The sequence below is a fragment of the Salvelinus sp. IW2-2015 genome, linkage group LG27 (genome assembly GCF_002910315.2).
Source record: "Salvelinus sp. IW2-2015 linkage group LG27, ASM291031v2, whole genome shotgun sequence".
Taxonomy (NCBI): Eukaryota; Metazoa; Chordata; class Actinopteri; order Salmoniformes; family Salmonidae; genus Salvelinus; species Salvelinus sp. IW2-2015.
In genome coordinates, this window is record NC_036867.1 from 8,236,083 (window position 1) to 8,261,390 (window position 25,308).

Here is a 25,308-nt window from a genome sequence, read left to right on the forward strand (position 1 = left end):
TCCTAAGCACACAGCCAAGACAACACAGGAGTGGTTTCAGGACAAGTCTCTGAATGTCCTTGAGAGGCCCAGCCAGAGCCCGGACTTTAACCCGATCGGACATCTCTGGTGAGACCTGTGCAGCAATGCTCCCCATCCAACCTGACAGAGCTTGAGAGGATCTGCAGAGAAGAATGGGAGAAATGGGAGGTGTGCCAAGCTTGTAGAGTCATACCCAAGAAGACTCGAGGCTATAATCGCTGCCAAAGGTGCTTCAACAAAGTACTGAGTAAAGGCTCTTAATACTTTTATTTAAAAAAAACAGTTTTTGTTTTGTCATTATGGGTTATTGTGTGCATTTCAGAATATGGCTGTAACGTACCAAAATGTAGAAAAGTTCAAGGGGTCTGAATACTTTACGAATGCACTGCAATCTGAAACGCAACCAAAACAAACAGAAAATGCATCCAAAAAGTTTGTAGTCACAAGCTTGATGTAGTCATTGCGTGCTAGGAATATGGGAACAAATATGGGACCAAATATTAAACTTTAACTAATTTAATAAACATATAAGTGAATTTGTCCAAAAACTTTTGACAAATGCTGGGACCAGATACATACAATGATTTCATTTCTAAACGGTAAAAGAGATATGTATGAAAATACCCTTAAATAAAAGGTGACATTCTGTACTGTCGCCTCATATGAAACATTTTATCTCAAATCCAAAAATGAAACTTTTTGCTTTACTGTCCAAATAAATACATAGGGGAGTGGAGGTTCACGCAGGTGTTGTTAAAAATTGAAATCTACAAATGTTTCCCCTCCAATCACATATTAACACACCCACAACACACACGACAGCTGGGAATTCGACCCTTAACAGTGTCATTGAGTAACGTGATATTTTCAGCTCTGGAAGCTAATTAGGTAACATCACTGCTGAAAGGAGACCCAAGGTGTTAAGTTGTAAGGCACCTCTATGCCCCCTGCACATGTCTTTAAGGAGGGGAACTCTCTCTGGCGATGACAACTACTTATTATCACCTTGTTGATGGCTTGTAGACAGCTTTACACTATGCATTGACAGCTATCTCGACCTTTAAGAGAGTGTTACTACAAATCAAAGCCTTTATGCCCCTTGGCTCAACTCCTTATTAAGTATTCTACACAGGTTACTCTTAACCCATTAGCCATCACATTACACAGGTTATTATAACTTTTTCAAGAGGAAAGTGCTCAGGAAATGTAATCACATGTCTCTATTACTGTGCGAATGTTCTTGAGATTCTCTATGCTCACCTTCAGTGAACATTAGAGGAGTCAAACTTATTCCAAACATCTCTGATGAATAAATAATATGTGATTAAGTAGGTCAATGAACATCTAACTGCATTATGCTGTACATCCAATTACACACCATTAAAATCCCTAAAAATATAAATGACCAGTTGAATACAGGTTATGAAATGAAATGAGGATGTTTTAACTTATTTTTCCTCATTTTGGGACTAATGGTACTGTAAAGACCTGCTGCTTGCTATTGTCAATCCAAACTACCTCACAATAACAAATTCAGACGTAAAACAACATGGGTAATGCTTTCAATGCATCCTCTGTCCACCCTGGAATAGCCTACAACGAGCCTGATAGGTCAAAGAGGTATACACCTCTAGCCCCAAATACAGATCTTTTGAAATAAGCAGTCTAATTTATGTCATGACATAGCCCATCTCCATATATGGCTGAGTAACACTCTTTATAAAGAGTGATGGAGACCAGGGGAGACAGACCAGGGGGAGACACAAGACATCGGACATCCTGAAGGTAGGCATATAGAGGCAGTCTGCTGAGGAGGGCAAAGATAATCATTATACGACCTAACAATGGTCATAACCACACATAGCTGGTCAGTTGACTGATATTTGTACTTGTATGTCTATTTCCTTTTCAGTAGAAATTATTTCCACCAAACGTATCCAAGGTGTAATCAACAACTGGTAAGAATCATAATCTTTAAAAAAAAAAATTGGTTCTACAAGATGCCTCCTAATGGTTTGAGTGAAGTCTTCAAATGTGTTTCATGAAAAGTAGAACAGCTTGCCAAATTTGTAATGCAAACATTTCTGTGTTTGTACACATCAATCTAGTCAACTTTCACAGATGTACAGACTTTTGTTGAGGACTTTTCCTGCAACGCACGAAAGGCAGATGAGCTTCGTGATTTACATAATTTCACTGAAAACCCACACTAACAGACGGTTATATAAACAGTATTGAACTTTTCATGTAGCCTACTTTTGGCCAGCTAATAATTAAAATCATGTTGCTACAGGAATATTTTGCTGTGACAATATAGGTCAAATTAAGATGCTACATCTGTATATATTGTATAACATATCTCTCCTGTAAAGTAATTAATTACAATAGTCAGTATCATCACTAACACAAGCGGTAAATATCAGCTACAGTGGACGTAGCTACTTTTGGCCTGCTGTGAAAGTCACATGATTTTGTTTATTTACAATGTGCTATTGGTTGGCTGACCTTCACATTGTTCAGATAAACTCTTATTAATCTATGACTCTAAATCTGGTAGCCTACTGCTGTTCTGCCTTGACCCTTGTGTCTATTTTAGGCTTATATTTTAAAGTTCTATTGTTCCGCCATGACCATTATGCTATGAAACAATATACTACTCATATACAATACACATGTATACATACAGTAGTAATACTAGTATACCATTTTCCAATTAACTTAGGTCTTTGGTGGAAAATGTTTGGGATCAAATGTTTTATTTACATTATGCATTCCAAAAATGGTACCAGAGAGAAGTGAAGTACAGCCCTGGAGCCCTAAAGTTGTTGATGTATTTAATATTATTTAATATTAGTGCTTTACACTGATATTAGGTTATTACCACAATATGCACGGTTCCCTTTGTCATTAACAGAATAAAATGTAAAACTATCAAAATGTGGTTCATATTGTAAAAAATACTGTAAAGTATGAAGATCGAAATGGTTGTTCTTTCTTAAGTTTGAGAAATGTTTGTCATGAGAATCCTAGCATACAACAAACCATTGCAACAGTGAGAGGACAGCCACATGTAAATCGGGAAGTTATGTTACATCTGCTTCTACATATGCATTGCTTGCTGTTTGGGGTTTTCGGCTGGGTTTCTGTATAGCACTTTGTGACATCGGCTCATGTAAAAAGGGCTTTAAAAATACATTTGATTGAAATAAATGTAATTGATAATTGAACCTAATAATAATAGATACACAAATACCTGCATCGATTTAAGAATGGGGGCCGCATTGATGGCAGTGTTTGGGTCTGCACCTTGTACTGTACGTAATATGTACATACTCATTCAATGCTCTGTTCCTGCCTTTACAGAATTAAAAATGGGGGACAGTTTGATGGCAGAGTTTGGCGCCGCAGCGTCCTATCTGCGTAAGTCAGACAAGGAGCGTATGGAATGCCAGACTAGACCCTTTGACATAAAGAGAGAGTGCTATGTGCCTGACCCTGAGGTTGAGTACGTCAAGGCCACAATCACCAGCAGAGATGGGGCTAAAGTCACCGCTGATACGGAGTTTGGAAAGGTAAATAGTTTGGTGGAAAACATTTCTGGAAAATCATAAGATAATACATTTTTCTACTACGGTAACTCTATGATTGATGAACTATTATTTATAAACTGAATTGAGTTATGTGTTTTTAATGTTTACTATTAAAATTATTCTCACAAGAGAAAATAAAAAAAAGCAGAATCCTAACATGACATATAACTTTCAAGTAAATCAGGCATTACATGTAAATGTATAATTTGCGAAAATTCAACACTGTGTGTAATCAATGTCAAGTTAGGATTTGTCTCTACACCTTAAAAATTTAACAAAACAATTGAATATGCTCTTCTTTCAGACTGTTACTGTGAAGGAGGACGACGTCCACCCCCAGAACCCGCCAAAGTTTGATAAAATTGAGGACATGGCGATGTTCACCTTCCTGCACGAGCCCGCTGTGCTGTTTAACCTCAAAGAGCGTTACGCAGCCTGGATGATCTATGTAAGTAATGACATGTCTGCTAATATCTCCAATAAATCAAGTATTAATTCAAATGAATGAAACTAAATCTGCGGTATCCCCCTTGTCTTCCACAGACCTACTCAGGGCTGTTCTGTGTCACTGTCAACCCATACAAGTGGCTGCCAGTGTACGATCAGTCTGTTGTCAATGCATACAGAGGCAAGAAGAGGACAGAAGCTCCTCCTCACATCTTCTCCATCTCTGACAATGCTTACCAGTACATGTTGTCAGGTAAAATATAACTTTCATTTACATTGACATGAAAAATTACATTTGGAAAATGACAAATTTACTGTCTGTTTTCTTTCAACAGACAGGGAAAATCAGTCTGTCCTTATCACGTAAGTACATCAACCAAAGGCTATATCCATTTGAGACTATTTGAAATTAAGAGAAATTCTGATAGGTCAACATTTGTATTTTTAAATCCCAGTGGAGAATCCGGTGCTGGAAAGACTGTGAACACCAAGAGAGTCATCCAGTATTTCGCCAGCATTGCTGCTGTTAGCGGAAAGAAAAGTGCATCTGATGAAAAAAAGGTCAAATAGAATGCAAAACATTTATATACTTTTTAATATTAATAATACTTTTTGGAAAAAAATGTGGGGATGGTAAAAACGATTTCAGTGTAAACTTAAATGACTAAAACCAGATAAGTATATAGAAAAGATAATGGATCAAAATATTTTAAATAAGATCATCTTTGAGAACTAACAATCACTCAATTAAAATTTAAATAGTCAGGGAGAATTTAAAATTCCCAAAATGTTATAATGTTTGAGTCACTCAGATTGCATAAGAACAAGGTATAAGCCATGTCATAATGTGTAGAATTATTGAAGGAAATTAACTTTAAAAATGAAAAATAATATTCTCAGCCGCATGGCAAAATGTACAGAATTGCAGAATATTTGCTTTGAAACTCTAAAACCGCACCATTTGCCACTCCCCCAACATTTTTCATGGTTGAATGTGTTAACAAAATATTTCATACAGATCTTTATTGCATCATTTTAACACTGTGTGGTTGTTGGGTTGTAGGGGACCCTGGAGGATCAAATCATCCAGGCCAATCCTGCCCTGGAGGCTTTTGGTAATGCCAAGACCATCAGGAATGACAACTCCTCCCGATTTGTAAGTTTGGTCTTTGTTTGTTTGTCAAATATCATTCAAATCTTATCATACATGTTAATCTTTTCTGTTATCTTCTGTGTTTGAATTTTAGTAGGATCTGGATTTTATCAGGATATAATTTGTTGATGTCATGACGTCAGCCAATCTTTCTCAGGTCATCAGCTAATCTTCCCTTTTGGGACTGTAGATCATATCAAATATGTATGTGTGCAACAAAGCTGGGTTTAATTGAGTGTTTGATTGAGCTTGCCTAGAGAACCCGATAGGTGGAATTTAAACTTGTAGGACTATTCCATCAGTTCCATTACACCATGCAAGCTCAATCATGCGCACCTACTAAGCTATTCAAAAAGAAAACAAATACTACTTGAACCCAGATGTAATGTGCTTATTAATTTCTGCTTTGACAATAACTTACAGGGTAAATTCATCCGAATTCATTTTGGAGTCACTGGGAAGCTTTCATCTGCTGACATTGAGACTTGTGAGTACAATACTAAATTTGCCCAGGCTTGAACAGATCTCTTTGACAGGAAACACATTAATACCAAAAGCACTTTTCCATACTGATCAGATCTTCTGGAGAAGTCACGGGTCACTTTCCAGCTCAAGGCTGAGAGAGACTATCACATCTTCTACCAGATCCTGTCACAACAAAAACCAGAACTTCTGGGTGAGTATTAAGTCATCAAACTGAGGTCGATTCTGGATTAAACTGAACCTTTCTGATGAAATCCAATTAAATTCTTATGGTGCAGCACAGCCAGCCCAGGCAGTGTGCTAACGTAAACTCACCCCATTCCGTACAAATGTGCGCAACCGCAACATTCAAACGAGTCTACAAAGAAAACGAATGGGATTGTAGCGACTGTGTTGACTTCAAAATTGGGGGTGTGAACTAGGTTTCTATTCAAGCGTTGATCGACATGGTAATGGCTCTATAGTATTGGAGGAAAGTTGAAAAAACGGACCCTCCGTTACATTGTGACGTGTCATGTCGTAACGTACAGCACGTATAAAGCAACTATTTCTGTCTTACAATCTCTCTCCACCAGGTGTAGCACTTCTCTCATCGTTTAAAAACAAGAAATGGACAGTGACAGGGGTAAGGGGGGGATACCTAGTAATTTTTTTGCGTCATCATTGCATGCGATCATCATTCTCAAAGCCGCTGTTTACTTCTAAGATCACTTTAGCACCACCCTAAAAACCCGATTCGAATTCGACACAAACCTTCAAATAGGTATGTAATGACACATTATATAAACTCTTTATAGTGTTTAATTTACATTTTAGAGGCGATAAGGTGATAAGTTGGACAGATCGAGTGAAAAAAAGCAATTTTCCCACACAACATCTCTCCTTCTCACTATCACGCATTAGTTTCGCTTCCCCACCCGCCATTAAAAAAAAGACCCGACGGGGCTCATTGCCTGCTTGAATTATGCAGAAACGGGCAGCGTTTAGGTCATATAATTGATTCTGTTGGAAAGGGGAGAAATTGTGTTTTACAATGGTATTGACATTACAGTTGATCTGGAAGTATTACGTTTTTGGGGCGCTAAAATAAGAGCAATTGTACGGACCAAGGCGATGTACGAGTTTACGTTACCCCCATCCCCCCACTGTAAACCTCACAAAACAATATAGTGTGATTTTTAACATTTTCTTTGTCCACGAGAAAGGTGCAATTATTTAAAAAAATTAAGCACACAACACTAATACTCAATACACACAAAACAATCTCCAGCTGCAGTTTTTGAAACTTGATTAGGGCTAATTTGTTGACCTGTCTATTTATAAAATGACTTGTTTTAAAAACAATGCCAATTTTCTAATTGACCCCAATCCACATACTGATTATATTATGTTATGACCTATACCACAGCATCAACAGGAATTATACTGTGCTGTTCAATTCTTTTCAGAGATGCTACTCATCACCAGCAATCCCTATGACTATGCCTTCATCTCCCAAGGAGAGATTGCTGTAACTTCCATTAATGATTCAGATGAGCTAATGGCTACTGATGTGAGTAATATATCTATATACTGTATATGATATAATAGTCCCATCCCTTCTCCAGTGCAAAACAATTACCTTTAATTTGGGACTAGGATGCCTTTGATGTGCTGGGCTTCTCCCAAGAGGAGAAGAATGGCATTTATAAGCTGACTGGTGCCATCATGCACTACGGGAACATGAAGTTCAAGAATAAGCAGCGGGAGGAGCAAGCAGAAGCAGATGGCACTGAGGGTGAGTGCTGAGGATTTAAAACCGTTCACTTCATTATGAAGTAGTATCTGAAAAATCTGAACATCTAAAATCAGTTAGATTGCCTCTTCCAATCATAAAACTTTGCCTTTCTAGATCTTGACAAAGCTGCATATCTGATGTGCCTGAACTCTGCTGACCTAGTCAAGGGCTTGTGTAACCCAAGGGTCAAGGTTGGAAATGAGTGGGTCACCAAAGGTCAGAATGTCAACCAGGTGAGTCTCCCAAAAAAATGCATAATATTGAGCATGAAACTTGTCTATAAAGTTGCTAAGATGTTCATACCTGTAATTCCCGATTGAACATGCTTTTTTGGTCCAGGACTAGGCCGATCGGTGTCTTGGAAACTGTCCTTTGTATTTATGTTGAGGTATTTTCTTCTCTCAATATTTTGTAGGTCTACTACGCTGTTGGTGCACTGGCAAAGAAAATTTACGAGAATATGTTCCTCTGGATGGTGATAAGAATAAACCTTACTCTGGACACTAAGAATGCTCGCCAGCACTACATTGGTGTGCTAGACATTGCTGGCTTTGAGATCTTTGAGGTGAGTGTTTGATGTAAATTTGATAAAAAGGACACATCATAAAACGATTCATCTAGAAAATTACAGCAGACAAGATAAAGTAACTGTGAACTTCTATTTCAGTTCAACACATTTGAGCAGCTGTGCATCAACTTCACTAATGAGAAGCTGCAGCAGTTCTTCAACCACCACATGTTTGTGCTGGAGCAGGAAGAGTATAAGAAAGAGGGCATCGTCTGGGAGTTCATTGACTTTGGCATGGACTTGGCTGCCTGCATTGACCTCATTGAAAGGGTTGGTATCTTCAGTTGTGCAGTAGTTTATATGATGTATCCTAAGTAATCTTTGCGATTTCAAATATTACAAGGACAGTCTTCATAAATGTGCTTCCATGACAAATTATTCTGATATTTATTCACTATGCTTTTCCCTTAACATTAATTTATTTTTCATTCATTCCTTCCACTAGCCCATGGGTATCATGTCCATCCTTGAAGAGGAGTGCATGTTCCCTAAGGCCAGTGATAATACATTCAAAGCTAAGCTGTATGATACGCATCTTGGCAAAAATGCATGCTTCCAGAAGCCTAGGATTGTTAAGGGTAAACCAGAGGCCCATTTCTCCATGGTTCACTATGCTGGCATTGTTGACTACAACATTGGTAACTGGCTGGTGAAGAACAAGGACCCGCTGAATGAGACTGTGGTCGGACTGTTCCAGAAGTCAAGTCTTAAGTTCCTGGCAAACCTGTTTGCAAACTATGCTGGTGCAGAAGGTGGTACTATGTGTTTATATCTGCAAAGACTACAACACATTCAAATAAATAACAATCCACAGTATATCACAAAAATAGTATATTTGAATAGTTATTTCATTATCATACAGCACCTGAAGAAAAAGCGGCTGGAGGAAAAAAGAAGAAAGGCTCTTCCTTCCAGACTGTGTCTGCATTGCACAGGGTAAATCTGAGCTTAAATCAACATATGTATAATTAACAAATGTATTATATTTGCACTAAATTTGAGATGCCAGTATGTTGTGGATTGGCATGTTAGCATTAAATGCTGTGGTGACTCATGAGGTACTTGGAGACTCATTCACCGATGGAAAATTCTACATTTGTCATACTCACAGGAGAACTTGGGTAAACTCATGACCAACTTGAGGTCTACTCACCCCCATTTTGTGCGTTGCATCATCCCCAACGAGACCAAGACTCCTGGGGCCATGGAGAATCCTCTGGTCATGCACCAGCTGCGCTGTAACGGTGTGCTAGAAGGCATTAGGATCTGCAGAAAGGGCTTCCCCAACAGAATCCTGTATGCTGACTTCAAACAAAGGTAAAATAATGATTAATTTCCTTATCAAAATAAATTCAACCGTTTACCTATTCTGGTGTTCCATTTTTGAAGATAATTGTTTTCTAATTTAAATTCAGATACCGCATCCTCAATCCAAAAGCTGTCCCTGAGGGTCAGTTCATGGACAACATGAAGGCATCAGAAAAACTGCTGGGCTCTTTGGATATTGACCACACCCAGTACAGATTAGGACACACTAAGGTAAATTCTCTAATTGTGCGTTCGTAATCAAGTGGGAAGTGGGAATTTACCACATTCGACTCCACTTGAACGCCCATCCAAATGATAATTCTGGTGTGAAAATCGTCAATTATCCTGAGCTCCCTCTTCTCTCACAAGCTGAACTCTTGCCGTCACCTACTAAGGAAAGGACCTCAAACAGCATTTTCAGACAAAACTTTATTTATAAAAATAAATCTATTAATATGGTTGTTGAAAACTATAATTTTTTTAACAAGCATGATAGCTTTACTTTTAGTTTATGGATTATGCAGCTTGTTGGCCATTAACCACTCTTGAAATAACTGCTAATATACAACTGATAATGCTTATCTCATGTCATGTCTCTTGGGCAAATGGGTCAAGTCAAGAAATACACATTTATACTTGGTATAGCGCCACAATGTAGTAGATCCAGATCTACAGTAAGCAATTAAAAGCATAATGGCCAAACCGTTAGAGATGGACTTTCTATTTTTAAAGACCTTGCCAAATTTAGTAACTCTTGGTCAACATGCTGGGTCTGAAGTTATAAAATCAATTGCTCATTACAGAAGCAGGAAATCAGCAATCTAAACATGACTGCCACGTTCTGTAAATCTGGGGGGTACCACAATCAAATTATTTATAGTCAACTGTCAGAAAAATACAATCCCACCAAATACAAGACGATCCAAGCACCACATTATGACCTTTGTGTATCTTCAGGTGTTCTTCAAGGCTGGTCTCCTGGGTCTACTTGAGGAGATGAGAGACGATCGTCTCGCTCTTATCATCACTGGCTTCCAGGCCCGATCACGTGGTCTACTTGCTAGAATTGAGTTCCAGAAAATGGTTGACCGCAGGTATAAATTAGATTATCTTAAAATTTTGCAGAGGATATGTTAGGGGTGAGGAACGATTGTATTAACCATATTTTATAAAAATGTTGCAGGGATGCCTTGCTTGTGATCCAATGGAACATTCGTGCCTTCATGGGTGTCAAGAATTGGCCCTGGATGAAGATGTACTTCAAGATCAAACCTCTGCTGAAGTCAGCAGAGACTGAGAAGGAGATGGCCAACATGAAGGAAGAATTCCTGAAGCTTAAAGAGGCTTATGCTAAATCTGAAGCCCGTAGAAAGGAGCTGGAAGAGAAGATGGTCTCCCTTCTCCAAGAGAAGAATGACCTGCAGCTCGCTGTCCAAACTGTGAGTAAYWTTAACTGCACTACAGTTACTTTCTGCAGTCACATCTTTGGTCAAAATGGCCTTWCTAGTTAGCTTTTARCYAWRAGCTAWCRAGAGAAATRGAAAAACAGAGAGAAAAGAGACGCGATTCTCTAAATACATACGTACAATCAGTGGAGCATTTGTCAATCATTTGTACTGTCCAAATATTTTGCCTCCAAACAAACTTCTGAGCATTGGAGAATATGACATACTTACAATATATTGACACATTGACAGCAAGAAGACACTATTGTTGATGCTGAAGAGAGATGTGAAGGTCTGATCAAAAGCAAAATCCAGCTTGAGGCCAAAGCCAAAGAGCTGACAGAAAGACTGGAGGATGAGGAGGAGATGAATTCAGAGCTAACTGCTAAGAAGAGGAAGCTGGAGGATGAGTGCTCAGAACTCAAGAAGGACATTGATGATCTGGAGCTCACTCTGGCTAAAGTGGAAAAGGAAAAGCATGCCACAGAGAACAAGGTCAACACTTTTCTTTATTTCTGTGTTGTTAAAACTCAAATTAATACGTTTGGAGGAAGTGTAATGACAATGTTCTGTTTCCTTAGGTTAAAAACCTGACTGAGGAGATGGCAGCTCTGGATGAAATTATTGCCAAGCTGACCAAGGAGAAGAAGGCTCTGCAGGAGGCTCATCAGCAAACGTTGGATGATCTGCAGAGTGAGGAGGACAAGGTCAACACGCTGACCAAGGCCAAAGCCAAACTGGAACAGCAAGTTGATGATGTGAGTATCAAATAGGAATTCATAAAAATGACAGCAAAATAAGTTATATCAAACAAATTGGCTACAGTAAAATGGTTACTCTGACTATTGTTCAATATGTTTTATCAGCTTGAAGGGTCTCTGGAGCAAGAGAAGAAGGTGAGAATGGACCTTGAGAGAGCCAAGAGAAAGCTGGAGGGAGACTTGAAGTTGACCCAGGAGAGCCTAATGGACCTGGAGAATGACAAGCAGCAGATGGAGGAGAGAATGAAGAAGTAGGATCACAGGTCAAAAAGTGCTTTCAAAGTATTATTTAATAGCAAACACAAAAAAATCATATTCTTCTCAACAGGAAGGACTTTGAGATGAGCCAACTGAACAGCAAGATTGAGGATGAGCAAGCCTTGGGTGTCCAGCTCCAGAAGAAACTGAAGGAGCTGCAGGTAATTTGAGAAAATTGTTGAAATGCTTTACTTGTTAAAGTAACATTTTTACTAGATAAATTGAATTTCTACCATTTCAGGCCCGCATTGAAGAATTAGAGGAAGAGCTGGAGGCTGAAAGAGCTGCCCGTGCCAAGGTGGAGAAACAGAGGGCAGACTTGTCCAGAGAGCTAGAAGAGATCAGTGAGAGGCTGGAGGAGGCTGGTGGAGCCACTGCTGCCCAGATTGAGATGAACAAGAAGAGGGAGGCTGAGTTCCAGAAGGTGCGCAGAGACCTTGAAGAGGCTACCCTGCAGCATGAGGCTACAGCTGCCACTCTGAGGAAGAAAAATGCTGACAGTGTAGCTAACCTGGGAGAACAGATTGACAACCTTCAGAGAGTGAAGCAGAAGCTGGAGAAAGAGAAGAGTGAGCTCAGACTGGAGCTGGACGATGTGGTCTCCAACATGGAGCAGATTGTCAAGTCCAAAGTATGTGGTATCATTGAGCAATCTATAAAATGTATGCTTTTTCTTGACATGCTTTTTAAGAATCAATCTAGTGATGCTGTTCTGTCATTAAAAAAATCTGTTTTAAGACAAACTTGGAGAAAATGTGCCGCACTCTAGAGGACCAGATGAGTGAATACAGGACGAAAGCTGAGGAAGGACAGCGATCCATCAATGATTTCACCATGCAGAAAGCAAAGCTTCAAACTGAGAATGGTATATTAACAAAAAACCTGGACATCCACATGAACACCCACAAAAAATAACCAGATCAAGTAATATAATTTAAAATAATTTGAATTGCATGAAAACAGGTGAATTTGCCAGACAGYTGGAGGAGAAGGACTCTCTGGTCTCYCAACTGACYAGAGGTAAGCAGTCCAACGTTCAGCAGATTGAAGACCTCAAGAGACAATTGGAGGAGGAAGTCAAGGTATTTAGACAAAGAATGCAGAGTCCCTTATCCAACAACATTTATCATCAGGCATAATTACAGATCCTTTTTAAAATGTCCTTACCAGGCAAAGAACGCGCTTGCCCATGCAGTGCAGTCTGCTCGCCATGACTCAGATCTGTTGAGGGAGCAGTATGAGGAGGAGCAGGAGGCCAAGTCTGAGCTGCAGCGTGGCATGTCCAAGGCTAATGCTGAGGTGGCTCAGTGGAGAACCAAGTATGAAACTGATGCCATCCAGAAGACTGAGGAGCTTGAGGACGCAAAGTAAGGATGTTTTATTACTTCCTCTTACTTTTCAGGCTATTGGACCTTGGCTGAATGAGCGATACACAAATGTACATGATGAATAATACATGGATTACCTGTTATACAACCGTTATATATTAGACAAAAAAGGCAGCTGTTCGGAAACGTGTTTCTCATCTATGTCAATCTAGGAAGAAGCTGGCTCAGCGTCTGCAGGATGCAGAGGAAGCTGTGGAAGCTGTAAATGCTAAATGTTCATCCCTGGAGAAGACTAAACACAGACTCCAGAATGAGATTGAAGATCTCATGGTGGATGTGGAGAGATCCAATGCAGCTGCTGCCTCTCTGGACAAGAAGCAAAGGAACTTTGACAAGGTAAAAAAAAAACATATGGAATACACAAGTCCTATTAGCCGTCATTATAGTACATTAGGGGCAGCAGGTAGCCTAGTGCAGTGGTTTTCGACTGGTAAGTTTTTGGAACACTCACTTATAAACGTGTCCTTTGGAAAACTTGGGAGTACAGTGCTTCCAGAAAGTATTCATACCCCTTGACTTATTCCACATTTAGTTGTGTTACAGCATGAATTCAAAATGGATGAATTTGATTTTTTTTCTCACCCATCAACACACAATACCCTATAATAACAAAGTGAAAACTTTAAATCAAATTTCATTGGTCACATACACATATTTAGCAGATGTTATTGCGGGTGTAGCGAAATGCTAATGTTGCTAGCTCCAACAGTGCAGTAATATCTGACAATTCACAACAATACACACAAATCTAAAAGTAAAGTAATGGAATTAAGAAATATATAAATATTAGGATGAACAATGTCGGCATTGACACAAATACAGTAGAATAGAATACAGTATATACATATGAAATGAGTAAAGCAGTATGTAAACATTATTAAAGTGACTAGTGTTCCATTATTAAAGTGACCAGTGATTCCATGTCTATGTATATAGGGCAGTAGCCTCTAAGGTGCAGGGTTGAGTAATCGGGTGGTAGCTGGCTAGTGATGGCTAATTAACAGTCTGATGGCCTTGAGATAGAAGCTGTTTTTCAGTCTCTCGGTCCCAGCTTTGATGCACCTGTACTGACCTTGCTTTCTGGATGATAGCAGGGGGAACAGGCCGTGGCTCGGGTGGTTGACGTCCTTGATTACATTTTTTGGCCTTCCTGTGACACCGGGTGCTATAGGTGTCCTGGAGGGCAGATGGTGTGCCCCCGGTGATGCGTTGGGCAGACCGCACCACCTTCTGCGGTTGTTGGTGGTGTAGTTGCCGTACCAGGCAGTGATATAGTCCGACAGGATGCTCTCAATTGTGCATCTAAAAAAGTTTGTGAGGGTCTTAGAGGCCAAGCCAAATTTCATGGTTGAAGAGGCGATGTTGCGCCTTCTTCAACACACTGTCTAATAACAAAGTGAAAACTTGATTTTAGAAATGTTAGCAAATATATTGAAAATGAAATACAGAAATATCTCCTTCAAATAAGTATTCAGACCTCTGAGTCAATACTTTGTTGAAGCGCCTTTGGCAGGGATTACAGCTGTGAATCTTTCTGGGTAAGTCTAAGAGCTTTCCACACCTGGAATGTGCAACATTTTCCCATTACTGTTTTCAAAATTCTTCAAGCACTGTCAATTTGTTGTTGAACATTGTGAGACAACCATTTTCAGGTCTTGCTATAGATTTTCCAAGTAGATTTAAGTCAAAACTGTAACTTGGCCACTCTGGAACATTCAATGTCTTGTAGATTTGGCTTTGTGTTTTATTTTCCTGCTGAAAGGTGAATTCATCTTCCTCTAGGATTTTGCCTGTGCTTAGTTCCAATCCGTTTCATTTTTATCCACCAAAAACTCCCCAGTCCTTCATGATTATAAGCATATCCATAACATGATGCAGCCACCACTATGCTTGAAATATGGAGAGTGGTACTGTGTTCTATTGGATTTGCCCCAAACATAACACTTTGTATTCAGGACAAAAATGTAATTACTTTGCCACATTTTTGGCAGTATTACTTTAGTACCTTGTTTCAAACAGCATGCATGTTTTGGAGTGTTTTATTCTGTACAGGCGTCCTTCTTTTCACTCTGCCAATTAGGTTAGTATTGTGGAGTAACTAAAATGTTGTTGATCCATTGTCAGTTTTCTCCTATTACAGCCATTAAACTCTATGACTGTTTTAAAGTCACCATTGGCCTCATGGTGAAATCCCTTAGTGGTTTCCTTCCTCTCAGGCAACTGAGTAAGGAAGGATGTCTGTATCTTTGTAGTGACTGGGTGTATGATACACAATCCAAAGTGTAATTAATAACTTCACCATGCTCAAAGAGATATTCTGTCTACTTTTTTTTAACCATCTACCAATAGGTGCACTTCTTTGCGAGGCATTGGAAAACCTCCCTGGTCTTTGTGGTTGAATCTATGTTTGAAATTGACTGAGAGACCTTACAGATAATTGTATGTTTGGGGTACAGAGATGAGGTAGTCATAACAAAATCCTGTTAAACACTATTATTGCACACAGAGTGATTCCATGCAACTTATTATGTGACTTGTTATACACATTTTTACTCCTGAACTTATTTGGCTTGCCATAACAACATGTTGAATACTTATTGACCCAAGACATTTCAACTTTTCATTTTTAATGAATTTGTATTGTAAAGATTTTGACGAACCTAATAACACTTTGACAGTACGGGGTATTGTGTTTAGGCCAATTACAAAAATAATCTCAATTGAATCCATTTACAAAGTCATTTGTATCATTTTACTTCGCCTTGTGAGAAACCATTAGCAAAGGCAAGTCTGATTATGCTTAGCTCTGTATCATAGCCTCTGCCATAGAAACAGGCAGAGCATAGTTTTGTGTCCGTGGTTGCACCTTTACAATGCAGAAAAACCGGTCTTCTCTCACCCAAACCTATTTTAATCTAAAGACCTAATGTACAGAGGAAAAAAATAAAATTAATGTATACCATGGATTCGCGGGAAGCTCTTAAAGGGGTACTTGCAAATTAATCATAATGAGTAAGGGACTATGAAAATAGATAAAATAAACACAATTTCATCTATAAAAACCATTGTCAGGCCTCCCGGGTGGCGCAGTGGTCTAGAGCACTGCATCGCAGCGCTAGCTGTGCCACCAGAGTCTCTGGGTTCGCGCCCAGGGTCTGTCGCAGCCGGCCGCGACCGGTAGGTCCGTGGGGCGACGCACAATTGGCCTAGCGTCGTCTGGGTTAGGGAGGGTTTGGCCGGTAGGGATATCCTTGTCTCATCGAGCTCCAGCGACTCCTGTGGCGGGCCGGGCGCAGTGCACGCTAACCAAGGGGGCCAGGTGCACGGTGTTTCCTCCGACACATTGGTGCGGCTGGCTTCCGGGTTGGAGGCGCGCTGTGTTAAGAAGCAGTGCGGCTTGGTTGGGTTGTGCTTTGGAGGACGCATGGCTTTTGACCTTCGTCTCTCCCGAGCCCGTACGGGAGTTGTAGCGATGAGACAAGATAGTAATTACTAAAGATTGGATACCACGAAAATTGGGGAGAAAAGGGGGTAAGAAAAAACAAACAAATTTTAAATAAAAACATTGTCATTGAAAATAGATGATTAGCAATATGGATCAGATGAGATGGAGGTCATTACCACTAAATAAATGAATTGGACAATTTTTGTTGTGCTGCAGATTTTATATACAGTATACATATATTTTTACTCCCTTTTTCTCCCCAATTTCGTGATATCCAATTGCGATCTTGTCTCATCGCTGCAACTCCCCAACGGGCTCGGGAGAGACGGTGGTTGAGTTATGCGTCCTCCGAAACATGATCCGCAAACAACGCTCCTTAACACCAGCTCGCTTAACCCGGAAGCCTGCAGCAGCAATGTGTCGGAGGAAACACCGTTCAACTGACGACTGAAGTCAGCCTGCAGGCGCTCAGCCCGCCACAAGGAGTCGCTAGATAGGGATGAGCCCAGTAAAGCCCCCCCGGTCAAACCCTCCCCTGACGCTGGGCCAATTATGTGCCGCCTTATGGGACTCCCAGTCACTACAGCCTTGGGATCGAACCCCAGGCTGTAGTGATGCCGTATAACACTGCGATGTAGTGCCTTAGACCGCTGCGCCACTTGGGAGGCTGCAGAATTTTTTATCCCATCAAAGTGTGACATGGTTCAAAAAAGGTTGGGAACCACTGGTCTAGTGGTTATAAAATCTAGCTAGCAACCTCAGACCAGAAAACCTGGTGCGGAGTGAGCTGGAAACCATAGAATTCCTGGCATCATCCTACATCCTACCATCACCTGCCGTCGTGGCCTTGAGCAAGGCACTTAACCCCCTGACCCATTGCTTCCAGACACTGTGTGTCTCAAGGAGTTGGCTTGTTAGCATGAAGACACATTTTCGTTCTCTGTAAGTTATTGGACAATAAAGTACATCTCATCTTAATCATACACTGCATTCAAAATACCTAAAATACCTGTATGATTTTCAGGTCCTGGCTGACTGGAAGCAGAAGTTTGAGGAGTCTCAGAGTGAGCTGGAGAGCTCCCAGAAAGAGGCCAGATCTCTCAGCACTGAGCTCTTCAAACTCAAGAATTCTTATGAGGAGTCTCTGGATCATCTGGAGACCATGAAGAGGGAGAACAAGAACCTCCAAGGTCAGAGCATAATAACTAACGGCCTATATAAAACTTAGTAAATAAAATATTCATATGTTATAGAGATCAGTTATCCCAAAAATATTCTGATGTACAACTACATTTTTCCACAGAGGAAATTTCTGACCTTACTGAGCAGCTTGGTGAGGGAGGAAAGAGCATCCATGAGCTGGAAAAGATCCGTAAACAGCTGGAGCAGGAGAAGGCTGAGATACAGTCTGCTCTAGAGGAAGCTGAGGTGAGAACAGAAAACATTTACAGATAGTGAAAGTACCACCATTTAATTTTACGATTTTACAAACTATTGGTGGCTGTGTTCTCATAGGCCTCCCTAGAGCATGAGGAGGGCAAGATCCTGAGAGCTCAGCTGGAGTTCAATCAGGTGAAAGCTGACATTGAACGGAAGCTGGTAGAGAAAGATGAGGAAATGGAGATGAATAAGAGGAACCAGCAGAGAGTTGTGGATACCCTGCAAAGCTCCCTGGAGTCAGAGACTCGCAGCAGGAATGAAGCTCTCAGGCTGAAGAAGAAGATGGAGGGAGATCTCAATGAGATGGAGATCCAGCTCAGCCAGGCCAACAGGCAGGCATCCGAGGCCCAGAAGCAACTTAAAGGTCTCCATTCCCATCTGAAGGTATTATTTCCACACCATTGAATTAAAAACATAGCTTGTGCCTTCAGATAAAGCCAAACCACACTGTGAAACAATACGATATAGTAAAATCAGTAATTCTCTCTACAGGATTCTCAACTGCAGCTGGATGATGCTCTTCGTAGCAATGACGACCTGAAGGAGAACATTGCTATTGTGGAGAGACGCAACAACCTGATGCAGGCTGAACTGGATGAGCTGAGAGCCCTGGTGGAGCAGACTGAGAGAGGCCGCAAACTGGCTGAGCAGGAACTGCTGGATGTTAGTGAGAGAGTTCAGCTGCTGCACTCACAGGTAAAGTCGGTAATACATAACAATTTGTGTTCTCCTACAGCTGAAATAATTAATGGTGAAACTGACACGTCTGTTTGCGATATTACACAACAAAGAAGTTACTGCAAATGAAAAACACATTTTTTTCCTTTGGAATCATTGCAAGCACGATAAAACAGCAGAAAATGTACTGTACCATGTTGTGTGACACTCCTCACCTCTGCTTTGTCAACAAAATAAAAACAATAAGAATGGCGTTGACAGACAGTGCTGCCGATTCCCTACTATGGATTCCATCTTAAATGTCTGCTACTTGAGGTACGCAGAGGTAATATAAAGTAATTTGTCTTATATATGTGTAGAACACCAGCCTACTGAGCCAGAAGAAGAAGCTAGAGGGCGACACATCCCAGCTTCAGAATGAAGTGGAGGAGGCTGTGCAGGAGTGTAGAAATGCTGAGGAAAAGGCCAAGAAGGCCATTACTGATGCTGCCATGATGGCAGAGGAGCTGAAGAAGGAGCAGGACACCAGTGCTCACCTGGAGCGCATGAAAAAGAACATGGAGCAGACCATCAAGGACCTGCAGCACCGCCTGGATGAAGCTGAACAAATCGCCATGAAGGGTGGCAAGAAGCAGATCCAGAAGCTGGAGGCCAGAGTAAGTGTCTAAGCTACATTCTCGTCTATTAATTCAATGTCACATGTCATATTTCTAGTCATATTTCTAGCTTCAATATTGAAAGTAGTGGTAATTAACAAACTAATTGTTAATGGTGTGTTAACAATGATCATATCTTTCTAGGTGAGAGAGCTAGAGACTGAAGTGGAACTGGAGCAAAGGAGGAGCAGTGATTCTGTGAAAGGAGTCCGTAAATATGAGAGACGCATCAAGGAGCTCACATACCAGGTACATTGTTTTAATTTGACAGTGCAGAGTTAACAATTCACATTAACATGCTCAGAATCAAATGTAAGATACATACAGTATATGACTCTATTTCTTCCCTTCTTTTTGTGTGCAGACTGAGGAAGACCGTAAGAATTTGAGCCGCCTGCAGGACCTGGTGGACAAACTGCAGCTGAAGGTCAAATCCTACAAGAGAACTTCAGAGGAGGCTGTAAGTAACCTTCTATCATCCAACTGATATATCTGTAATTTTCTAATTGTTTTGTTTGCTATAAACTTAAATCATATTTAAAAATGTTCACAGGAGGAACAAACCAATTCCAATTTGGGCAAGTTCCGTAAGATTCAGCATGAACTGGATGAGGCAGAAGAGAGGGCTGATATTGCTGAGTCTCAGGTCAACAAGATGAGAGCCAAGAGTCGTGATGCCGGCTCCAAGGTCAGTAAAGTTACTTTTTAAGAATCCTAAAGGATAATTTGCAGACTTTCCTTATATTGCAGTGTCCAAATGTACAGTGCCATACCCCTTGGATTTCTTCACATTTTGTTGTATTACCAAGTGCATTTAAAATAGATTTAACTGCATTTTTTGTCAACAATCTGCACAAAATACACATACAATCTACACATACTCTGTAATGTCAAAGATTAATAGAAATTGAAGAGTTCATCTCCCAAAGTCAATAAATCTTTGGCAGCGATTACAGCTGTCAGTCTTCTTGGGTAAGTCTTTAAGAGCTTTACACACCCGGATTGTGTCATATTAGCCCATTATTCTGTTCCTTATTATTCAAGTTCTGTCAAGATGTTGGGGATCATGGTTAGGCAGCAATTTTAGGCCAAGTTAAGCCAGAAAGTATATTCATTTGCTGTGTTTTGTTTTGTAGTGTTAATTATATTCTGTATATTCTTTTAAGTCATTATTGTGGAGTCACTACAATGTTGTTGATCCATCGTCAGTTTTTTCCCATCACAGCCATTGAACACTAACTTTAAAAAAAACACCAATGGCCAAATGGTGACACCACTGAGCTGTTTCATTCCTGTCCTGCAGCTCAGTTCAGAAGGACGACTGCATCTTTGATGTGTCTAGATGGATTAACTTGACCATGCTTAAGGTTAAAGAGATATTCAATGTCTGATTTGTTATTGTTACCCATTTACCAATCACTGCCCTTCTTTATGAGGCTTTCTAAAAGCTCCCTGGTCTTTGTAGTTAAATCTGTGCTTGAAATGTAATACTTGACTGAGGGACCTTACAGAGGTATGTATGGGGGATAGAGGAAGGGTTAGTCATAAATAACATAATTTCAATCCTTTTTCACACAAAGTGAGTCCATGGGATTTGTTAAGACAAATTTTACTCCTGAATTTATTTAGGCTAGCCTAAACAAAGGGGCGGGATATTTATGCAACGACTATATTTTAGTTATCCAATTTGTATTAACAATTATTATTATTTTTTTTTTTTATCTTCCACTGACATCACTGAGTGTTTTGAGTAGATTGTTGACAATTTAAAAACAATTAAATCCAATTGAATCCCACTTTGTAACACAATAAAACATGAAGAAATCCAAGGGGTATGAATACTTTCGCAAGGCACTGTAGATGAAAAAAGCCTCCAATTTGAAAAGCTTTAAGGCATATTCATTAAATGTGCTATTCATAATATCATTATATATATATTGTTATTCATAATTGATAACAATGTATGTTTATTCATTTGCTGCCATCTATTGTGTTCTAAAACTATACAGGACAAGATCAAGGGACATTTTGATTGAATGCCAATAGTCAGAATGACGTCATGGATTTATTTTTCAATACCTCAGGCTAGGACCAACATAGCTGATAATGATTTTTGAGAGGAGTTCCCTTTTAATTTTGGCTAAATCTAGAATTATTTTAGATTACTCCTTGAATCTGTGCGGCAAACAGCTTTAACAGTTGTAACTCATTTCTGTAATACTGTAGTTGAAGAGAAAAATATATGAGTGTTTATTGAATTCTTTAATTGGACATTATTGCTCCAATAAACATTTTGTAAAAGCTTAGTGTTGGCTATTACACAGTAAAGAGAATCAGATACGTGTTTACTATCTGTATGGGGCAGCATGATGTTCATACACTGTCACGTTCCTGACCTGTTTTTCCTTTTTCTTGTATGTATTTAGTCGGTCAGGGCGTGAGTTGGGGTGGGTTGTCTATGTGTTATTTTTCTATGTCGGGTTGTTTGTGTTCGGCCGGGTATGATTCTCAATCAGAGGCAGCTGTAAATCGTTGTCCGTGATTGAGAATCATACTTAGGCAGCCGGGGTTCACGTGTGCGGGATTCTGTCACGGGGGACTAGGTGGGTGAAAGAATCAGACGCAGAGAGAGAGCCGCTTGGGAAAAAATATTCCTTTTACTATTACACAAGAATATGATAAGCCCCGAAACATACCGGGCGCAGAGAAACACTTGCAAAAACCCCAAAACACACGCACGTAACCAAAAGACATCCCTGACCCAATTCTGTGGAGAACACTGTGTGATGGAGGACCCTTTCCTCCATCGATGGGAGAGGAGACCGGCTGCTCCTGCTGATCATGTTTGGTGCGGGTCTTCTGGCGGAAGGCTCTGCTGATCCTGCGCGGAGCTCTGGCTATCCTGTCTGGCGGAAGGCTTCTGCTGATCCTGTCTGGCGGAAAGGCTCTCGGAACGCTGCTGCAACTGCTGCGCCGGACTCTGGGCTGATCCTGTCTGCGCGTAAGGCTCTGGCTTATCCTTCTGGCGAAGGAACTCTAGCGGCTCCTGTCTGGCGGAGGTCTCTAGCGGCCCTGGCTCCTGGCGGAAGGCTCTAAGCCGGCTCCCTGCGGCGGAGCACGGCTCTGCAAGGCTCAGGACAGACGGAGCGGCTTTGAAAGACTCTCAGTACAGACGGGGCGGCTTGAAAGCGCTCGCGGCGCCAGCACAGGATCCGCGCAGCAGCCGTCCAGCCAGAGATCCACCAGCGTCAGCCAGCATGAGCAGCCAGCCGTCAAAGCCAGCCATGGGCAGCCCCCCTGCACAGGGCTCTGTCTCGTCCGGGTTCTCTCTCCGCTCGCTCCCACCTGTCCAGCGCTGTCAGAGCCTTCCTCCTCTCCAGCGCAGCCAGATGTCTGAGCCGCCTGCCTGCCCAGCGCTGTCTGAACTGCCTGCCTGCCCAGCGCGTTCTGAACTGCCTGCCTGCCCAGCGCTGTCTGAGCTGTCTGCCTGCCCAGCGCTGTTCTGAACTGTCTTGCCTGCCAGCGCTGTGAGCTGCCTGCCTGCCCAGCGCTTCTGTCTGTCCGAGCCTTCAAAGCCGCCCGTCTGTACTGAGTCTTCAAAGCCGCCCGTCTGTCCTGAGCTTCAAGCCGTCGCAGACAGGAGCCGCTAGAGCCGTCCCCAGCAGGAGCGCTAGCCTTCCGCCATACCAGACCGCTAGAGCCCTCCGCCAGACAGGAGCCGCTAGAGCCGTCCGCCAAACAGGAGCCGCTAGAGCCTTCCCCAGACAGGATCAGCCAGAGCCTCTCCGCCAGACAGGATCAGCAGAGCCTTCCGCCAGACCGGATCAGCCAGAGCCTTCCGCCGAGCAGGATCAGCCAGAGCCCTTCCGCCAGACAGAATCCCGCACCAAAACATGGAATCAGCAACAGCCGCGTCTCCTCTCCGCATCGATGGAGAAACGGGGTCCTCCATCACACCAGTGTTCTCCACACGAAATTGGGTGCAGGCATGTCTTTTGGTTACGTGCGTGTGTTTTGCGGTTTTTGCAACAGTTCTCTTCTCTGCGCCCTGTATGTTCGGGCTTATCATTTTTGTGTAATAGTAAAAGGAATATTTTTTCCCAAGCGGCTCTCTCTCTGCATCTGATTCTTTCACCCACCTAGTCCCCCGTGACATACACATACTGTTTAAGTTTCCAATCATATATTTTAAGGACACAGTAAATGGCAGTATAAAATGTTTTCCTTTACACAGTAGTATTAAAATGTCCTCATAATCCATCCATCTTCTCTGTCACAGAAAGGAAAGGATGAGGAGTGAGGCCAAGAGTTGTGATGCTGGCTCCCAGGTCAGTTCTTTTAATGAAAATAATTATGTTGGTTATAATTTGTAAATTCCCACATGTATTACAACAGCCTCTACCTTAATAGCTCTGTAAGTATTTGATATCCAACAGCCATACTATTATTCATTACAACTTTTTTCAGAAAATACAGAAGCACATTTTCTCAACCTTTATTTATCTTCTTTGTCACAGAAAGGACATGATGAAGAGTGAAGCTCTCGGATGGACCTTTCTGAAAATCTATTGATTGTAGTGCTTTAGTCTTTCTTTATTCTCCATGCAACATAAGAATAAAGTCAATTTAAATTGCCACTTTGTGTATTGCTTGTAACATGTTACCTGTATGCCAAAGGTTTTCCATGTCTGGTATAGACATCAGGGTTGTTGTTGATTCCAATACAAACAGGAATTCCATAACGAAAAGGACATTTAATGTTCCATAATCTAAATTGGTTATTTATCTCAAATTGACTAATAATCACCTGGCCCAGTGATATGCTGGACAGAAATTGACTTGTCCACTAGTACACACATCATATCAAATTGTTAATCTGTTGTCATATATACTGAAAGGGATCTTTCATAATTTCAGTGCTGTGAGTATTAGCTTGCCCTAGGCCTAAGGGCATAATTGGCAGTTAATGTCATCATGGTCAGGATATATACAAAATAAATAGTATTTTTACATTACTAGAAATATTACATTTTTAATGACAGTTTTATGTGATTCTGAGCAGTGGACAAAACAACACAGACAACAATAAAAGTGAGTACCAGAACTGTATGCAGTTACTAAAATAATACTTATACAGGTTCAATCCAAAGTTAAGGAGACATGGAGACAACTATCAGATAAGATACTTTGAAATGAGCTGCTGTGCAAGAGGGAAGAAAGCAAAAGGAATAAGCAAGAGATGATAAGTAAAATGTAACATCAAATTGAGGAAAAACGTAGGCCTACAAGGAATCAAGAGACAGATAAAATAGAATCACTTTATGTTTCGCAGAAGGAACTTCAGTTGCTGCAAAACTATTGTAAACATATAGCAGATGTACAGTAACAGCCATACTGATGCCGGTAAAAAACTGTTAGTGGCTCTCTTGGTTTTAAGAGGTAAAGACCTGAAAACTGCACCCTTAAGGAAGTACTATTACATATTGATTATTCAGTAGATGTGTACTTGATCCAAAGCAATTTCTTTCCCCCTCTTGCGAGAGCTTTACGCCCTTCAATCTTTTCACTGACCAGCACAACTCTCTCAAGGTTATTCTGACTTGCCCATGTGAGCGAGCCAAACCAGACAACTATACTAAATGTGATGACAAGCTCAATAAAACATCTATAAAAAGGGGCCTCCCGAGTGGCGCAGTGGTCTAAGGCATTGAGATCTTGGTTTGAGTCCAGGCTCTGTCACAGCCGGCCGCGACCGGGAGACCCATGGGGCGGCACACAATTGGCCCGGCGTCATCCATGTTAGGGGAGGGTTTGGCCAGCAGGGATGTTCTTGTCCCATCGCGCACAAGCGACTCCTGTGGTGAGCCGGGCGCGTTTCACGCTGACACAG

The 25,308-nt window shown here is 41.1% G+C and overlaps 1 protein-coding gene across 3 annotated transcripts; it reads left to right on the forward strand.

The window, feature by feature from the left end:
- Positions 1 to 1,777: 1,777 nt before the first annotated feature.
- LOC111953950 (myosin-7-like) lies at positions 1,778 to 24,053 on the forward strand. 3 transcript variants are annotated; one of them, XM_023973436.1, is made up of 40 exons: positions 1,778 to 1,806; positions 1,934 to 1,979; positions 3,385 to 3,593; positions 3,916 to 4,059; positions 4,155 to 4,311; positions 4,394 to 4,421; positions 4,514 to 4,619; positions 5,122 to 5,214; positions 5,635 to 5,698; positions 5,789 to 5,887; positions 7,143 to 7,246; positions 7,333 to 7,471; positions 7,586 to 7,704; positions 7,887 to 8,036; positions 8,139 to 8,309; positions 8,485 to 8,791; positions 8,902 to 8,975; positions 9,151 to 9,356; positions 9,455 to 9,578; positions 10,305 to 10,441; positions 10,531 to 10,786; positions 11,045 to 11,287; positions 11,374 to 11,550; positions 11,659 to 11,804; positions 11,882 to 11,972; positions 12,053 to 12,442; positions 12,550 to 12,676; positions 12,775 to 12,893; positions 12,982 to 13,178; positions 13,352 to 13,535; positions 17,669 to 17,834; positions 17,948 to 18,072; positions 18,160 to 18,468; positions 18,577 to 18,780; positions 19,122 to 19,418; positions 19,563 to 19,667; positions 19,783 to 19,878; positions 19,972 to 20,106; positions 23,698 to 23,746; positions 23,936 to 24,053. In XM_023973436.1, exons 3-39 carry the CDS (start codon positions 3,393 to 3,395, stop codon positions 23,716 to 23,718), a joined length of 5,811 nt encoding a protein of 1,936 aa, XP_023829204.1. In that variant the 5' UTR covers positions 1,778 to 1,806; positions 1,934 to 1,979; positions 3,385 to 3,392; the 3' UTR covers positions 23,719 to 23,746; positions 23,936 to 24,053. The 3 variants fall into 3 exon arrangements, with proteins under 3 accessions (XP_023829204.1, XP_070291787.1, XP_070291788.1); XM_070435686.1 differs by lacking the exons at positions 23,698 to 23,746; positions 23,936 to 24,053 and adding an exon at positions 21,428 to 21,697; XM_070435687.1 differs by lacking the exons at positions 1,778 to 1,806; positions 1,934 to 1,979; positions 3,385 to 3,593; ... (7 more) ...; positions 23,698 to 23,746; positions 23,936 to 24,053 and adding exons at positions 6,137 to 6,457; positions 21,428 to 21,687.
- The last annotated feature ends 1,255 nt before the right edge of the window (positions 24,054 to 25,308 follow it).